We start from the raw sequence: 18,882 nt of genomic DNA on the forward strand, positions 1-18,882 counted from the left end.
TCAATTAATACTAGGTTTTTTTTTTTTTTTTTTTTTTTTTTTTTTTTAGTCCATTAAGCCAAGAAAAGTGGAGTAGGGTTACAATTTTATTTCAGAGTAAAATTATAATATCTTTGCATCATTTGACAAGTTGGCCCTTTTATTGTTAATGAGTGTTAAATTGTGTTGAATTTCATTAATTGCATTGATAAAATATAATTTATTTGGCCTTTCATCAGCTATTGGATGTTTAGATTATTTCCAGGTCTTTGTATTTGCAAATAATGGCATATCTCCCTCTTTATGTGTTTATACATACATATATACATTTCATTCTAATTCTGCTTCTGTTTCTGCCTCTGCTTTGTGGCACAGACATTGTATTGAAGGTTAGAGGGCCTTGGCCGAATCCTTGATTTCTTGCTATTTGTATGAGTGTTGACAAGTCCCTTTACCTATGTAGGCCTCAGTTTTTTCAGTGGTTAAAAATGAAAGGAATAGGTGGGGCCAGAAAACTCCTAAACTCCAAGTCTGCCATCCTGTTATCTTTTTTTCTTTTTAACACCCAGGGTTCATTGAACCAGGGTTCATTTCAGAGTCTCGGATCAAAAGCTATTTTTCTTCAATTTTATTAATATTGTTTGAATGATTTTGTCTTTTTCATTTATTTTTTTCTTTAAGACATGAAAATGAATTATGGTCTTTTGCTTAGAGGTAAACACGTGATTGACCAGGACAGCTAATTACATGGTCTTGTTTAAAATGTTAGTAGAAAAGAATGTAATTGTACTTGTATTGGTCACACAGTCCTGTTCATGACCTGGTTTGTCTTGCTTTTTCCCTCTCCTGTTTTCAGTGTGCTGAGTTATAAGGGACAGAGGAGAGGAGTTTTGTGATTTTAAATTTTAGGCATCAATACAGATGCAGTTTCATCTAAGGTAAAAGCATAATGTAAAAGCTTAGAAAAGACACTTACTTTTCTTCCTTTTATTGTTCATGTTCATTATTCTCAGAACTCTGGAGTCTTTTTATACTTCTGTGAAACAGAGGGAAACCTATAAGAATAACAATTAGAACTAATTTAGTGACATTAGTTGGTGTGAAGTGTAGGAGAGAGAGCATACATTTGTTTGTTGGTATGGTACCTTTGAGCCTTAGCTCATCCTCAAACTGGATTTATTTCCTCCTTTGTACAAGGAGATGCTTAGGGCAGGTGGTCCCAGGGGTCTTTTGTGTTGCTCCTATTGCACAATAAGAGGGAAGAGAAGAACAATTTAGTCTGTCCTAGATGGCAACTGGAGGAACAGGACCCCCTGCCTTTCAGCCTATTCAACTGACAATGAATGTAGCCAGTGGTTTTGTTTAATAATATAGTTGGAACCCATTATCAATATTATGTAAATAAATTGTTTGATATTGTAACTTTAGTTATTATAGAAACTGCAAGGTCACCCTAGGGACATTGGAGGTTTAGGCTGAGTGTGGTGTATCACAAAGACTGTAGAGTTGGGAGGGCCAAGAGTCAATCCTGACCCCTCATGCTCACTCTCTGTGGAACTTCAGGCAAGTTTCTTTCCAATCTCTTTGGGTCTTAGTTTGCTCAATTGAAACAAGAAGTTGGACTCCATGAGTCCTGAGGTGTCTTCTAGCTCTGGGGCCAGGATCCTGTGGTGGTGGTAGTATAGAGATCTCAGACAACCTTTAGTAAAGTAAATTTTCTTCATCTACACCAAACAAATGTCATTCATGTTCCTTACTTTGAATCATGGACAATTCTCCTTTTTATGAATTTAGTAGTCAGTTACTTATTAGTAAGAGCAAAGTTATACCTAAAACAAGCAGATCTTATTTTGAGTCACTGTTTTGTCTCTAGTTTTAGAAAACTAATGTAGAGAATTCTTTCAGGGTAAATAATTGTTCTATTTTTTAGAGTAATAGTTTCTAGACTATGGAATCCACATCATTGATTCTGTAATACTAATTATGCTTTTAGCGTGTATAAACAGAAAGCAAGCTGATACTTAATCAGACCTTTTTCATGTATGTCTGTATAGCTTTCTTAAAAATATGAGAGAATTTTCATTTAGTATATATTTAACTACTTTGGGAAATATTTAATGTGGATTTAATATGGATTTTAATAGATGGAGTTTTTTGTGGGATCTTTTTTGAAGATTCAGTTTATCATGTTCATTATACAGTAAGGGATCTGTTTAAGGTAATTAAGCTGTAAATTGGGCAGTCACTTGATGCTTGAGGAAGAATTTTTTTGAGAGAATATATAATGGTTAATTAACAATCACAACTATTTCTAGAGTACTTTAATGTTTGTAAATTTCTTTTCTTACAACAAAACTAAGTGGAAAATTTTGATTATATTTTATTGATATAACAAAGATCAATGTCTACTATTTTTCTACATAAAATAAATGCTGAGAAAAGGCTTGATCAAGGACAGGAAGGTAACATGATATAGTGTAAAGAGAACTAGCTTTGGAATTAGAAGATCTGGATTCATGTCATGGCTGTGGTACTTACTTTTTAAAAAAAGTGTGACATTGGACAAAGTCATTTAACTTCATAAATAAGAATTTGAATTAGATCATCTCTGAGGTATGCTCCTTCTTTGAATATATCATCTGTAGGGGCTTTTCAGATAGGAAAGACGAGTCTTCTGCTTCAGATTTATATAGGAGACTCACAGGATGGGTTAGGGCCACATAGCCAGGTAGTGGAAGAGCCAAGATTTGAAATTAAGCTTTCTAACTGCGAGTCCAGTGTTCACTCCATTATCCTCCCTTACTTCCCAGTGCTAGAATAGAATGAAAGAATTTTTGAATTGGAAGAGACTCTAAATATCAAAAAGCCTGACCCCTTTAGCTCCAGAAAGCTTAAGTAACAATATTCAAGGTCATAAAGTTAAGAAAAACAAAGCAAAGGCTGAACTTTAGGTTTTCTGACTCCAATTTGATAGATCTGAGAAGATGACCTTTTGTGCTCATCTTAAGATAGAATAACTCTTAAGGGTCTTTCCTACAAGTATCTCTAATATTACCTGAACAGATAATATTACCTGTTAATGAAGTATAATTTTTATATACATACTGGATCTGTGACCCAGAATTGGGTAGTGGATGACAAAGCTGTCAATTGGCATTTGTCTCTCGACACAGTATCCCAAGATGGATTTGGCCCAGGACCTCCTCCTGTCTCTGTACTTTGCTGGTCAGATCCTATTATCCCTTGTATCCATAGAATTGGCTTCAGAATTCTTTCAAAGCTTCCATTGACTTCTTTTTATGTCTTTAAAACCACTATTGAGGAGCTGATTATTTTTAGTATTCCAGGAGGTCTATGAGAGGAGAATACTAAAGCATTTCAGTGATTTCATCAGTGTGGGTACAGATGATGCTGATCATCTCTTGCTAAAGATTCATGGTACCCTCACATATATAGTTCTTTTTTGGGCATGGACTTAAAGCTTTTCCATTTGAGTGTAGGATTTAAATAAATTCTCTGCTAGCAGTCTTTGAGAGCCCAGAGCTATCTGTGTGTTGTGATGAAAGAATGGAGGAGCTGCACATGAAAAAAATACAGAACTACTACTTATTTGGGTGTTCTGAAATACTGTTCTGCACAAGAGCATGTGGGTTTTCTTTTAAATTGAAAGTATGTATAGTGCTTCAAACAAAGTATACTTTAAGCTTTTGTGATCTAGTTTTGTGTTATGGGCCAGAAGGTGCTAAGTAAGTGGAATTGAGGAGACAGTGGTTAAATCTAGTTTAGCATTGATTTAATCCTACAACAAATAGTGGTTTCCTAGTGATAAAATGATTGGTGTATACTCAGTGTGGAACGTATAAGAAGGAGATGTCAGGGCCAGAAAGGACAAGTGTACTAGAAGCTTTCTGAGGCTGAAGTTTTTTCCATCTTCTACCTTTGTACTGGCTGGAGGCTGAAGTACAAACCTTTGGATTTGGAGACATTCGGAGGAAGCTAGAGGCAGAAGCTGGCAGAGGCAAAGGACTAGCAGCAGAAGCTCTCGGAACCAAGGAGAGAGATAGGCTTCTAAGAAAGCTAACTGAGGCCCTTGTTTAAGAGACAGGACTTTGAAGGAGACAATAAAGAATTTGGACTTTAACTCCTGGCTGCATTTGGGGTGATTATTGAACTGAAAAAAACTGCTTCCAGAGAACATTACATTTTACAGAAGAATATTACAGTTTTGGAATATAATTACCATTTATTATAATGTTTCTATAGGAAAAGATTTTTCTGACTTCCAGTCAAAACTTTTAGAATATGACTTTTTCTCAAGTTAGGCACTTTTAATTTTTTAATGTAGTTTCTAGTTGATCATGGCCTTAGATGGCTGATTTCATTGTTGAGCCTTGAATCAAAATGTGCAGTCTGAAAGTGAACCCTGTGGTTTCATAATAGTAATTAACATAATAGTAAAATAGTTTCTAAGAAACAAAAACAAAATTTTCCTTCTTTTTGTTTCCTTTTGGCAATTTAGTATCTATCTATCTATCTATCTATCTATCTATCTATCTATTTTTTTTTAAAGAAAGAAACCATATTCCTTCCTTCCCTCTTTTCATATATAATTTATTATATATATGCATAATTTATTAAATGCCATGAAATCTTTTAGTATCTCTGTGCGCTAGTCTTAATTCCTAAATCATTCATTACTAATGATGCATGGACATCCTCTAGCACTTTGTTTTGTACCTTTCTAGTGAATATTTATAATTTTGAGAATTAAATCTGGGGTTTTAAAACCAATGAGAGTAGAGAGATCCTTTCACCTATATTTTGTATTTCTTTTAATGATTGAATTGTATTGAATTTAATCCTTCCCAAGGTCTTTTGTTGGCAATCCATTCTTCATAGAATTACCACAGTATGATAGAATTTGAGAGTAGGAAGAGAATGTTCAACTCCTTCCTTAAAGTAGGAACCTCCTCTTCTCAACATGTGATGATTCATATTCCATTTGAGGAACTCCACTGATTTGGAATTCCTTCATATATTTGTTCAGATATTTAATGGCTGGGTGGCCACAGGCAAGTTTCTAAATCTTTGAGCCTCATTTTTTTTTCTCTTGGTAAAATATGTGTTACAAATTTTAACATATTTAGAGATGGGAGTTGTTATGGAGCTTAGTGTTGTGAAAAGAATTTTCTACTCGGGAGTTTAGAGCCTTGGGTTCATATCCCAGCTCCAACACTTAAAAGACTTGGGACTCTGAACAAGTATTTTCACTTCAGAACCCTAGTTCCACTAACTAGGAAATGAGAATACACTCATATATTTATTTACCCCTGTGAAGTTTATGTGGGAAAAGTGCTATAAAATATCTCTTGAAGCAACCTATTCTACTTTTCAATAGTTTTAATTTTTGAAAGTTTTTTCTTAACTATTATCTTTGTAATTTTAGTGTGTACATAATGAACATTTCATTACTGAAAAACAAATTTGAGGTTGAAATTTGTTTTTTCTATTCCTTGCTTCCTTTGTGTGAATATATTAACTAAAGTCCAATCACGAGTTAGCTATTTAAAAGTATGTAGTTTGAGCACATTTAAAAAAAAATAGTTCATATTTCTCTGTTATTTTGCCATTTACCAAGTTCTCAAAATATTTGCATTCAAGATGGGATGATAGTAAATACAATAGTGATCTATATATAGGCCCACTAGCTAAAATAGAATCTCTTTGAAAGGGAAAAAAAATAGATATATGCATCAAAAAAAATATTGATTATATGCCACATTCAGATTTTATAAAAATCACATCTGGGAAAATGGCATTCATTCATACCAACATAGTAATGCCCTTGTTTCACAGAAGAGAAAACTGAAGTTTAGAGAACCTGTATCTTGTCCACAACTACAATGCTAAGTAAGTGATGAAACTGAGATTCATAATGAGGTATTCTGATTGCTAAGTCTAGGGTTCTTACACCACACTACCAAAGTTACTCTTAAGTGTGTTCTCCTATCTTAATACTCTGAGGACTGAGGAAAGATTATTTGATTTAGCAATTAAGAGGTCATTAATAACCTTGTTGTGACCAGTTTGCTGATTGGTAGTCTGGAAAATCAGATGGCAAGTGGTTGAGAAGTGAGTGGAAAGTCAGAAAACTAATTGGTCTTTGGACAGTATTGCAGTTGAATGAGTTTTTAAAAGTAGACAGCTTTTTCTAAGAGTTTAATGCTGAAAAAGAGAAGATACAGAGAATGGTAGATAGCTTTAGGGTGTGATTATGGAAAGATTTTTTTTTTTTTCTCAATAGTATTTTATTTTTCCAAATACATGTAAAGGTAATTTTCAACTTTCATTTTTGTAAGACTTTGTGTTCCAAATTTTTCTCCCTCCTTCCCCTGAGCACCCTCCTCAGCAAGCAATGTGATATAGGTTAAATATGTGCAATCCTTTTAATTATATTTTCACCTTTGTAATGCACAAGAAAAATCAGACCAAAAGGGAAGAAAAAGCAAACAAACAAAAAGGAGAAAATAATTGGCTTCAATCTCTTTGAATGCAGATGGCATTTTCCATTATGGAAGAATTTTTTAAAGAAGTAGGTGATAGGGATTGAATTCATGGATAAGGAAGAATGAATATTGGAATAGGAAAGACTGTGAGGTGGGAAGAGATGCTGTCAAAGACACAGGTGGAGTTGTTGGCTTTTGCTAAGAAGGGCCACCTCTTCAGAGACTCTACAAGTGAGGAGAAAATGAGGGATGGTGTTAAGGGAGGGTTTGAGGTATAAAAAAAGATTTGAGAACAGGAATTTCATGATGGATGACCTCCTATCAGCAAAACAGAAGACAGTGTCCTCTGTTAAGAGGGACAGGAAGGAGATAGCTTGAGAAGAGAAGAGGTTTGAAACAGCTATTGTGTTGTAGTCTATTCAAGTATTGAAAAGGGAAGCATGATGAAAGGATAATAGTACAGATATGAAGACCCAGTTGATATTAGGGAGCAGAAATTGGTATGCATCCAGTCAATGTAATTTGGTGATTTCTTCTAATAGTTTATGGCCACATATTAGTAGGACTTAAAAAAAGCACACGATGGTAACTTAGGTTTGGTGTTTGGCAAGACCTCAGTAGGGATAGGATAAAGAAGCAAGTGAAAGATCAGTTCCAGTTGACCTGGCTCTCTATAGTCTGACACTTGGAAGGTAGGAAAGTGAGACCTGTCCAGGAGTGATGGACTTGGAGAGCAAGGAGGAGTTGGAATGACTATACAACATTATAAAGAGGATAAATAATAGACTTAGGAAGAGTGAATCAGAAGAAAAGATTGGTATAAGCAATCCAGCAGAGCAACTTTAATCTTTCATTGTTTTGGTCCAAGCAGTGGAAGAGAAGAGCAGAGCAGATTAGGGATTCAAAGAGGTGTATGGGAAAGATGGATAAGAGAAGAAGCAGCTGGGACAGTTGGTACCTAGACTGCTAGCAATTCAGAATCACTAGATAAGAGATAAGTAGAACATTCATCAAGCTCTTTCAATGTGCTAGACCCCAAAATGAAGAGAGGAGGGGACTTTACTAATCATAAATCTGGGGTTTGTAGTGGATTCTAAAAGCAAAATGAATCAGTAGTTCAGTGGTTGCCAATTTTTTAAAAAAGCTAATGTCATTGTAGGCATTGTTAGGAGAAGAAATAGCACTAGAAATGTAGGAAGCGACATATTTATAAGGGCCATTGTGTGTAGATTTGCTTATTTTGTTACACTTATTTATCAGTTGTGTGGTACTACAATGGCCAATGTTTTGTTGACTTTTCTAAATTCTCAGTTGTGTGATAGTATGGGGCACAGGATAAAGCAAGCTAAATCAGACCTTGGCCTTTGACCTCAAGGACCAAAACCAGTATTTTTTGTTTGTTTTGTTTTTTATATAGCTTTTTATTTATAAGATATATGATGGGTAATTTTTTTTAGCATTGACAGTTGCCAAACCTTTTGTTCCAATTTTTCCTCTCCTTCCTCCCACCCCTCCCCCAGTTGGCAGGTAGACCAATACATGTTGTATATGTATACACATCCATACAGTTATTTTGCTGCACAAGAAGAATCAGACTTTGAAATAATGTACAATTAACCTGTGAAGGAAATAAAAAATGCAAGCAAACAAAAACAGAGGGATTGGGAATTCTATGTAGTGGTTCACCCTCATTTCCCAGAGTTCTTTCGTTGGGTGTAGCTGGTTATATTCATTATTGAACACATGGAACTGATTTGGTTCATCTCTTTGTTGAAGAGGGCCACGTCCATCAAAATTGATCATCATATAGTATTGTTATTGAAGTATATAATGATCTCCTGGTCCTGCTCATTTCACTCAGCATCAGTTCATGTAAGTCTCTGCAGGACTTTCTGAAATTCTCCTTTGGTCATTTCTTACAGAACAATAATATTCCATAACATTCATATACCACAATTTATTCAGCCATTCTCCAATTGATGGACGTCCACTCAGTTTCCAGCAAAAACAACATTGTTGTAGATAAGTTGGATACACACACACTTTTAGGTAAGAGAACTCTAGAGAACTTTTATCATAGTAAGTAGTGGTTAAATTATAGGCCATCACTGAAATGGAAGTTATTTTGTAGAAGTAAAACTAACAAGCATTATAATCTAAATAGCATGTCAAATTAGAGAAAAGACTGTTTAAGCCTCATTTCAGGCCTGAAAATTTAAGATTTATTTTTAACAACTCTAAGATACAAAACAGAATTCACATTGCTGTAGTACTCTTAAATTTTTTTTTCTCACAATAGCTATATTAAGTAAGTAGGCTAAGTATTGTTATCAACTTAATTTATAAATGAGAAAATTGGGTTTCAAAGAAATAAAATTACTTTCTCTGATCATCTTGTTTTTAAGTATTGAAGCCTGGATTCAATCCTGGTCCCATGTGGATTCTCATATGGAAGTCTTTATGTTTGCACTTTTATTAATTCTTAGATTACAGTGCTTTCTAAAATTTCCTAAAGTGAGTTTATTAGCAAAATAACTTGATTTGCAACATTCATGAAAAGGATGATTTTACATTCTTGGATAAATTATCTTTTATGTTGTGGACTATTTTCCTGCTACCCATTCTAATTTAGCTAATTTGTGTCTTATTCATTAATATAAATTGGTTCAATTCTATTCATTGTTCAGTTTTGGAATGAAACTTTTTTTTTATAGCTTTTTATTTACAAGATATATGCTTGGGTAATTTTTCAGCATTGACAATTGCAAAACCTTTTGTTCCAACTTTTCCCCTCCTTCCCCCAGATGGCAGGTTGACCAATACATGTTAAATATGTTCAAGTATAACTTAAATATAATATATGCATACATGTCCATACAGTTATTTTGCTGTACAAAAAGAATCAGACTTTGAAATAGTGTACAATTGGCCTGTGGAGGAAATCAAAAATGCAGGCGGACAAAAATAGAGGGATTGGGAATTCTATGTAGTGGTTCATAGTCATCTCCCAGAGTTCTTTGGCTGGGTATAGCTGGTTTAATTCATTACTGTTATCTTGGAATTGATTTGGTTCATCTCATTGTTGAAGAGGACGATGTCCATCAGAATTGATCATCATATACTATTGTTGAAGTATATAATGACCTCCTGTTCCTGCTCATTTCACTCAGCATCAGTTCATGTAAGTCTCTCCAGGCCTTTCTGAAAACATCCTGCTGGTCATTTCTTACAGAACAATAATATTCCATAATATTCATATACCACAATTTATGGAATGAAATTTTTTAAGGAAAGAATGTATTGTCTTTAAGGAATATCTTTGGCATGGGGTAAAGCCTATTTATGCAATTTGCTTGTTTTAAGAAAGGTTCTAAGCTACATCCTCAAATGTTCTCTTTTTAAGGAAGATCTGCTTAAAGATAGATCTAAAATAAGTATTCCAGAATTTCTGAGATTCTTTTATCTAGAGTTCTAGTAAATTGACAGATCTGATAGGAGCCTCCTGTTAAGATTGTTACTCCTTGATTATATTGACTGTAACAGTGACTTAATAAACTGACTCGTATTTAAATTCTGGAAGTTTGAGAATGCACAGGATTGCTTTCCTTGTCAGGATTGTTATAGGAGTTCTGATGACTTGTTTGTTGGGATGTCTTGACCCATTTGAGGTTTTTAGGATCTTTGCCTAGTTGTGTCTTGTTTTTCAGTCTTATTGCTAGGACTTCTGATTTATGCTATTTCTGTATATTTTTGACCCATTACTCAGGATATCTTATTCTTTAAAAGTGTGCCTTTCTGAAATCCATTTATACTTGGCCATGACTTCAGATTTGTATATCAGAGTATGAGCTATAATTCCATATTAACCATGGGCACAGAATAAATACTAGCACTTAAATCACTGACAATTTATGAGCCTATCCCTACTTTTCATTGCCCCAATACTAATCCCTTCTTTTACTTCTTCACCACCTGCCCCTTGCCTCCTGTGGCCCAGTGCTGACATCTGTTGTTATTTGTTAGTATCTATTTGTGTGTTTTAGAGGAAATAGATGGTAGGGTAGATGTTAGAAACTCTTCCTTCCTAGTCCTCGCTCTTCTGTTTCCTCTACAGACACCATTTTCTCTCTCTGAATTCCAGTTTCCTTATTTCTAAAGGGATTTGGATTAGATCTCTTAGATCAGCTCTGAAATTCCAAGCCCATAATTTTTATTAGCTATATTTAGACCTTTTCAAGGTGTATTATCTGTTAGGAGATCATTTCCTAGTCTTATATGTGGGTTTTCACAGTTTAGTTCCTAGGTTTTTATTGTTTTTTTTCTCAGTATTTTTCCTAATAATGGCCAATGTTTTGTTCACCTTTTTGTTCCTAGCAGTTAGATCAGTGTCTTTAAAGAATAATTTGCAATGATTCCTGATCCGATCATAATTGCCAGTTCAGAAATCAAATAGACCTAATTTGGGTCATTTTTCATTTGAATGTATTTCTTTGTACTTAAACACATTGATATTTATCTACAATTTTTCTGCCTCTTTCAATTGACACAGCATTTTAGTTGATTTTCATTTGGGTATTTGTCTATGTGGAAGAGTTAATTTTCCCTTGTATACTGTACTCTTGAGCCACATTATTCCCTCTATCCCTTTTTTAATATCTGGCTCTAGATTTTAAAAAAGAGTTTGTTAATGACTTGTTTTTTACATTGCTTACATTTCTCCCATGATCTTATTTCCCTACCTTACAGATAACCATTATTTAAAGACTTTAAAAAAAAAGAAAATAAGAAAGAATAGAACAAATCAACAAAATTGATCAAAACACTGAAAAAATTTTGAGATTATATGCAGTGTGTCACATTTATAAGCCCCTTTCCCCCAATCCCTGCAAAAGAGCAGAGGGAGTTGTCTTCTCATATCTTTTTTCTTTATAATTTCATAATGTTTTATTCTTTGTAATTTCATAATGTTCATTTTTTATTTTTTTTGGGGGGGTGGTTGTTTTTTTTTTTTGTTTACAATACCTACCTCTAACTTTGCATCAGTTCATGTAAGTCCATGCTTCTCTGTATTTGTCATGTCCCTTAGTAACTCATGATAGTATTATTCCATTAAATTCATGTCCCACAATTTAGTTATTTTCCAATTGATGGATATTACTTTGTTTCCAATTCTTTTCTGCCGCTAAAAGAGTTATTGCAAATATTTTAGTACTCATGGAGTCTCCTTTTGTCATTGCCGTTCTTGGGTCAAACCTTTGGCCATTTTATTTGTGTAATTCCAAATTACTTTTTACAATGGTTATACAAATTCATAAATCAGCTGATAATATATTGGTGTGTTTGCTCTGTATTTTTAACTGAGTAACTAAATGCAGAGAGGCAGTATGGGCAAACTCATTGGAATCCTGTTCCTTTTCAGTCTCTAGTTGCTAGTTGTATGGCTTGAGTTAGGTTGTAGAATGTTTTTTAAAATGAAATTTGAATATTAGTCATGTTTTTGGACACTGAACCTGAAAGAGATCTCAGAGGTTTTCTAGTTCATCTGTATCTTGAATAGTATTTCCATAACAAATGATCATTCTTTGCTTTAAAAGAGATGGTATCTCCTCAGTCTAAATCTCTTATTTGTAGATAAGAAAATCTAGGCCTAAAGAGATTAGGTTTTCAATATGCAGTTCCCCCAAGATGGTTAGTAAGGTTATTAACCTGATGATTGTAAGAAAATGAAGTCACCATGAATGATTGTACCATAGGGCTGGATAGTATTTTTTGCTGTGAAAAAATAAAAGATTTCTCTGTTTTCGTTTTTCTGTGATATCTAGTTCCAGGATGAAGTAAACCTTCCCAGATAGTACATCTGATTTCCAGAAAATTGTCAAATGTGGAATCCTTAAGTTTCTGATAGCCACAGATAGTCATTTAGCACAAAATGGAAATCATTCTAAGATGTAATTCTATTTCATTAATTGTACCTTGCCTCAGTGTAGTGACAATGAAGATTTATGAACAGCTGGATTAGAAAACAAACTCCAGTGTTTTGCTTTGCCTTAAAGCATCGTTCTGATTTATTACTGGGATTCAACTCTAAAATTTTTAATCATTAAGGAAAATTCCACTAATCACGTGGACATTTGTGTAATGACATTCTAAAGGTGACAACTCATTCTCCGGGATGGGTCCGCCTCCTTTGTTCCCGGCTTGTCATGTTAAGGCATAATAGAAGAAAATAGAGAGAACTGATTGGATGTGTTGCCTCTGCAGATGATTAATGTGACTGCTGCAGCTCGCCTGCTTTCTCTAAGCTGGAGAGCACATTCAGTTGCATGCAGAGTGCTCTGATTCTGGCAGGAAAGCAGAGATTAGGGGAGGGAAGCCCAGCAGCCCCACAGCTGGAGGACCAGGCTTCGGCATTCCCTGAGTGAGTGCAGCTGGCCTGGTGAGGATGGTGACGGGGTGAGCGCCTGACGTGATGCGGGGGGCCATGGAGGTACAGCCCGAGGATCGCTGAGGACCCGCAGCTTTCATGGTGAGCAGTGCTGCCCAGCGTGATGCCTCCAGTGTGGGTGTGCAGCAGCCTTCTGCCCGGGGCCACCTGCATGGGGCATCGTCATCTGTGCCCATTTGCTTACCTGGGAGGCCGGCTGCAGAGTCCTTTGTGCAGAGCCAGAGGACATTTTCTCTTTGTACCCAGCTGGGCTGTTCATTGATCTGTCTGCTACGGTATAGAAGCTTTCTGTCTGAGCAGAAAGTGGAGCTGTTGGACCAGAACTTTCTTGTTTTATACATTCTAAATAGTCTGGTTTCTGTTGATCTAGACTTAGATTTTTCATTTCCACTGTAAAATCTAAAAATTTTTTTTTTTAGTCTTGGTACATTTTGTCAAGTGGCTGCCCCATATCTCAGGTGACATTATTTAAAACTCAAGTTAAAGCTTGTATGTATAGAAAATTGACAAAATGTGTTTTTTTCCCAATGAATTCTTTCTTGTTAAAAATAAAGGGCCAAGATCATTTAATTGTACAGTGAGTTTCATCTATTTTTCATGTTACTTTAAATTTAAAATATTTCCAGACATAAATGGGTCATACACGTAATTAAGGAGTGTCATAAGGTTTGTATCTTATTTGCTTCATATAGACAGAAAGACTTTACAGCTGTGTGTTGAAATGGTGAAGCCTTTGTGCTATTCTTGCATTTTTCCTTTTGGCTTTAGGCAAGATAAAGAAGCTGGATGACTTGTCATGGAAACCCAGGATATATTTTAAAATTTTATACAGTGTAAAAATATTTGATGCAGAGTGACTTGTATTATCCCAAGTTTAGTATATGCCTGGGTTCTTAAAGAGTGTACTCTTTGTTTTGCCTGAGGTTGCTCCTTGAGAGTAGAGATTGTTTCATTCTTTGTATTTGGAGCTTCAGTGTGCCTAGCATAATGCTTGGCACATAGTAGGCATTTTTAATGAGTAGTTGTTGATTTGATTATATCTTGGATTAAAAAAAGATTTCATGAAGAGTGCTCCAAAACTCTCTTCCTTCTCTTCCCCTTCAATTTTTTCCAGCCTAGTGAATACCCTTTTGGAAATATTCATTGGTATATAAACACTGGCTGTTTATAGTCATATGAACACGCTAAAAAAATTCTTGCAGCTTGAGCTATTTAACATCGAGCCACTCCCATGTTCTGGTGCTTGCTGCTTATTGTAAAAATGAAGCCTCAGTAGTAATTCCAGTTGGCTTTAGAAGTAAAGTCATTCATTAGGGTTCTGTAGACTTTTTTGGCCAATAAAATGGAAAGAAAAAAGTCTGTGGACTCTGAAACCACTTTTACCAAATAAATGTAATTAAAAAAAAATACATGACAGAATGTTGAACTAGAAAATGGGTTCTATTGAAATAAAGCATTTTGAAAAAAGAATTTCTTAATATTAGATGACAAAAAGCTTCCTTTCTTCAGCATAGTAGCTCCAGGGTCAGTGACTTTTTTTTCCAACTAAACCTTTTAATAGGTGTCATGTGTACTGTCTCCCATATTTTAGTATAGTTTATTCCAAAGATATTTTTATGTCTCATTAAGGTATTTTAATATTCAGTTTTTATATTATGGATGACTTAGCCAAAAATAAGCATTAATATAATTTTAAATGTCATAGGAACTAATTAATATTTCCTTTTTTTTTTTTTACCCTAAAATAGATTCTTGCAAAACCAGGAGTTTACAAAGGAAGCCAAAATTAATATGATTAAAATAATCAGATTTTTAGGATTCTTTCCATGTATCACAGTTGGAACTCTAGTCTTTTATTGTCAGCATAATTTTCTTTTATCTCCTGTTCTTCCTTCCCTTTTTTTCCTGTTTACTTCTAACTGCCTTTTGGATAGCATACTTTTTATCTACTTTTATCTTCTAGTTATACATTTAGAAGCATAAGATATTTCTCTCTTTATTCTTAACATTCTACAGCAAACCATAAGATCCTTTCTCTTAAATGCTTAACAGCATGACACACCCCAAGTGTATTGGTATTTTGGCCCTACAATAGGATTCAAAAATAATCAAGAAATAATCAAATTCAATCATAATTAACCCAGAGTTTTCATATAGGTACCGAGTAGCAAATTCTATCCTTTGAAACCCAAATCCAATCAGTTTTCTTTTTACCTTTCCATTCTGCCTTGAAATGTACACCCTGAAATTGAAGAAGGTTCTCTATTGAACAAAGTAAGTTTGTGAAACTTGATAAAAAATATTCTCTGTGCATTAGCATTATTTACTTTTAAATTTTGTGAAGTTTATGTTTTTCCCCCAAATCATTTATCTTTACTGTGAATAGTTTCATGCACTCACTCTCCATGTTCTTCTTGCCTGAAGCCATTGTCCTCTCCATTCTACTGTCCAAATCCTGTTCATCCTATTAAGTATAGCACCAGTTAACAGTGACTTTCTTTCTCCCTTTCTTTCTCTCTCCCTCCTTCTTTCTCTTTCTCTCTTCCCCCCTTCTGTCTTTCTCTCTCTCAATTCTTATAGCACTTAGAAAATGAACCGTTTTATTTAACAGTTTTTATTGTTGTCTTTCTTTTAATGTATGCTTTTTAAATATGCTAAAAACTCTTCAAAAACAGAAACTATTTTTTCATTTTTTAATTGGTCTTTATATTTCACAATACCTAAGATAAGGGCAAACACATAAGAAATATTCAACTTTTTTGTTTGTTGACTCATTAAACAACCTATAGCGTATCTTTTATTAGCATAGAAGCATATTAGTTATATTTGCTACTTTTAATAAAGATCATTTACAACTGAAAGTCAATTCTTAATCACTGGCTGGTCATTCATATAGATGGTGGCTAATTAGCAAAAACAATTCCATTTCAGATTTAGTTTTAGGCTCATCAAATTGACTTGGTGATACCCTTGAATATTTATGGGAGAAAATAATTTTGAATAAGGTCAAAACATCAGCATATATAATAGCATATACACAATCATAGGAATTAGTCTTTGATTTAATTAAAGAGTATTAGAATCTAAGGTTTACATTAAGAGTCTTGGGTTTAAAAAATTCTTTTGTGATAGCTCTAGTGCTGTATAATAATCTTGTGGGGTTGTGACTTGCCCAGAGTCATGCGATCTTATACTTTTGAGAACCTTTCTGTGTAAAGGTTTGCCATAATATTGTTAAATTAATGATAATTCTATATAAATTGTTTCACTGAGTTTGAGAAGTGAATTGTGAATATATGTTTCAAGAAACCAAACAGCCTTTACTTGACCTTTCCTATAACCATCCAGCTACTGTCTCATTTCTTTTTCTTTATTACCACACTTGGAAAAAGTAGCCTTTATTCAGTATTTCCACTTTCTAACTGTCTACTCAGCTTTAAACCACTTGTAATGTGGCTTCTTCCTTGCCTCAACCAATTTTGATTATATTTCCTGTTGTTTGAGGAAATTGTAGTTGAGACAGTCTCTGGAAAATGAGTAGGAATTGAGAAAGGGAGGAGGGAGAAGATATGTACTCTGGAGTTTTGAAACAGTATGAATGAAGGTATCCAGGTTAGAGAGCCTGCCTAACCTCACACCTTTCTATTTTTTAAATAAAACAAAACAACAACAAATCTTCTTTTGATCATGCTGTCTCTGAGATTGTCTTTCTATTTCTTTTTTTTTTTTTAATTTCCTGAAAGGGCAGGGCCTACTTGCTATTATCTCCACTTGCATTTTGGCTTCCATTTTTACCAGTGTACTGAAACTGTTCTTTTTTGAGGTAACAAATGATTTCTGAGATTTCAAACCCGAGGTCCTCCTCTAAAGCCTTTTCTATAACATTTGACACAGCTGACTACCCCCTCTGTCTTTACTCTGTGCCCTCCCCTGGCTTCAGTGGCATTGCCTCTTCCTGATTCTCAGGAGTTCAGAGATTATCTGGTCTGTTGTGTATAATGAAACCTGAGTGGTCTCTTGCTTGTATTCCTTTTCCCTTTCCCCTGAATGTGGATGATCCCCCAAAGTGCTTTTGGCAGCCTCTAATTTTTCCACCCTTACTCTTGGCAGCCTAATACAGATTAGGCTAGTATTGCTAAAGCTTTAATTATCATCTTTTTTGTAAAGGGCAGCTGCTCTTCTGGGGCAGTGAGGTGGTACATTAGATAGAGTACTGAGCCCAGCAATTCTTCAGGGAAATTCCTTTTCTTGAGTTCAAATCCAGTTTCCGTTACTTACTAGCTATATGATCCTGAACAAGTCACTTAATCCTGTTGACTTCAGTTTCCTTATTTATAACATGACATGGAAAAGGAAATGGCAACTTTTCCAGTATCTCTGCCAAGAAAGCTCCAAATGAAGGAATGACTGAAAAACAAACACCTCTCTTCTAAGCTTCAGAGCTATGTCTTCACTTGTTAAGGTCATTTTCACTTGGATTTTTAGCAGTATTTTAAATATCTCAAACTCAGCTCATTTTATTTAGTTCATTTAACTTTTTCTAATTTCCGATTTATTTAAGTGATAACCCATCTATCTATCTAGTCTTCAGATGTTATCTGACTTTTCTCCCTTTATTTCCCATGTTCAGTCAGTTACCTATTCCATTTCTTTTTGTAGTATCTTGCATACATGTCTCACTACCTCCTCATTACTCCCTACAACGATTATTGCAGTAGACCAACCAGGTCAGCAGGCCTCCATTCTTCTGCAGTCCAACATTAACAATGCTGCCAGGGAGATCTTTCTCATTCATAAATTGGACCATGTTTTCTACTCAGAATTCTTTACCTGCTTCCTGTTATGTGTTTAATCAGTTTACATTTTTAGTCTGGTTTTCAAACTTCCCTACAAGCTTTGATGCTTATAATCTTGTGGCTCCTCATATAAACTCTGCTTTCTCACTTCCCTACTGGTATTCTTATGCTTGAAATTTCCTTCATCCTATTTCCCTTCCTTTGAGAGAGGAATTTCAAAGCAACATTGCATCATAAGGATTTCTTTCATTCATTTGTTAAAAAAAAATAAATTAATCAGCAAGCATTTACCAGGCATCTGTTATAGGTCAGGCACTTTACTAGACACTGGGAGTGCAAAGACAAATGAAATTTGAAACAGTGAATGAATGAATGTGAAACAGTGAATGAATGAAATGGTCCCTTTTGAAATGAAAAGGAGCTTTTGTGCTAGAAGGGGGTGTGGGGAGTGGGACAGCACGTGCTTGTTTAAGATTATATAAAATCACTTCAGTCTTATGGGTCAGAGTTGGGTACTGGTAGATGAGGGATCAGGAGAGGCTTCCTGTAGGAGATGGAGAGAATAAAGACCAAGTTCTAGCCTTTCTGTACTCGACAGAGAAACATGCCCATTTCTGACACATCTAGACATTTGAAAACTCTTGCCATTCTTCTAAATAGAGGTGGGATGGAGTTATTCCAGAGAAATTTAAGAGTCTTAAACTACATCATGGAACCAGCAGAATATAAATTTGTTCAGAGAGAGGAAAGAGGTTGACTTAATCATTTTCTTACAAGGAATCAGGTAAAGAGGTTAAAGAAGACTTTCTTTCTTTCTTTTTTTTTTTTTTTAAATAACTTTTTATTGACAGATCCCATGCCAGGGTAATTTTTTAGAACATTATCCCTTGCACTTGCTTCTGTTCTGATTTTTCCCCTCTCTCCCTTCACCTCCTCCCCCAGATGGCAAGCAGTCCTATATCTGTTAAATAGGTTACAATATATCCTAGATACAATATATGTGTGCAGAACCAAACAGTTCTCTTATTGTACAGGGAGAATTAGATTCAGAAGGTATAAATAACCTGGGAAGAAAAACAAAAATGCAATCAGTTTACATTCATTTGTCAGTGTTCTTTCTTTGGGTGTAGCTGCTTCTGTCCATCCTTGATCAATT

The 18,882-nt window shown here is 34.8% G+C and overlaps 1 protein-coding gene across 3 annotated transcripts in view; it reads left to right on the forward strand.

Annotated features, from left to right (window-relative positions):
* The window catches only part of TBC1D14 (TBC1 domain family member 14), a 111,810-nt gene that overhangs the window by 48,205 nt on the left and 44,723 nt on the right, over nt 1–18,882 (forward strand). The window contains exon 1 of one of the 3 annotated variants that reach the window (XM_051965567.1): nt 12,763–13,011. The exons of the other annotated variants lie outside the window; for them this stretch is intronic. Within the exon in view, the coding sequence (XP_051821527.1) occupies nt 13,009–13,011 (3 nt within the window). The 5' untranslated portion in view covers nt 12,763–13,008. Of the gene's footprint in view, nt 1–12,762; nt 13,012–18,882 lie in introns of those variants that run through there. 3 annotated transcript variants of the gene reach the window in all.

Source organism: Antechinus flavipes, chromosome 6, assembly GCF_016432865.1.
Source record: "Antechinus flavipes isolate AdamAnt ecotype Samford, QLD, Australia chromosome 6, AdamAnt_v2, whole genome shotgun sequence".
NCBI lineage: Eukaryota > Metazoa > Chordata > Mammalia > Dasyuromorphia > Dasyuridae > Antechinus > Antechinus flavipes.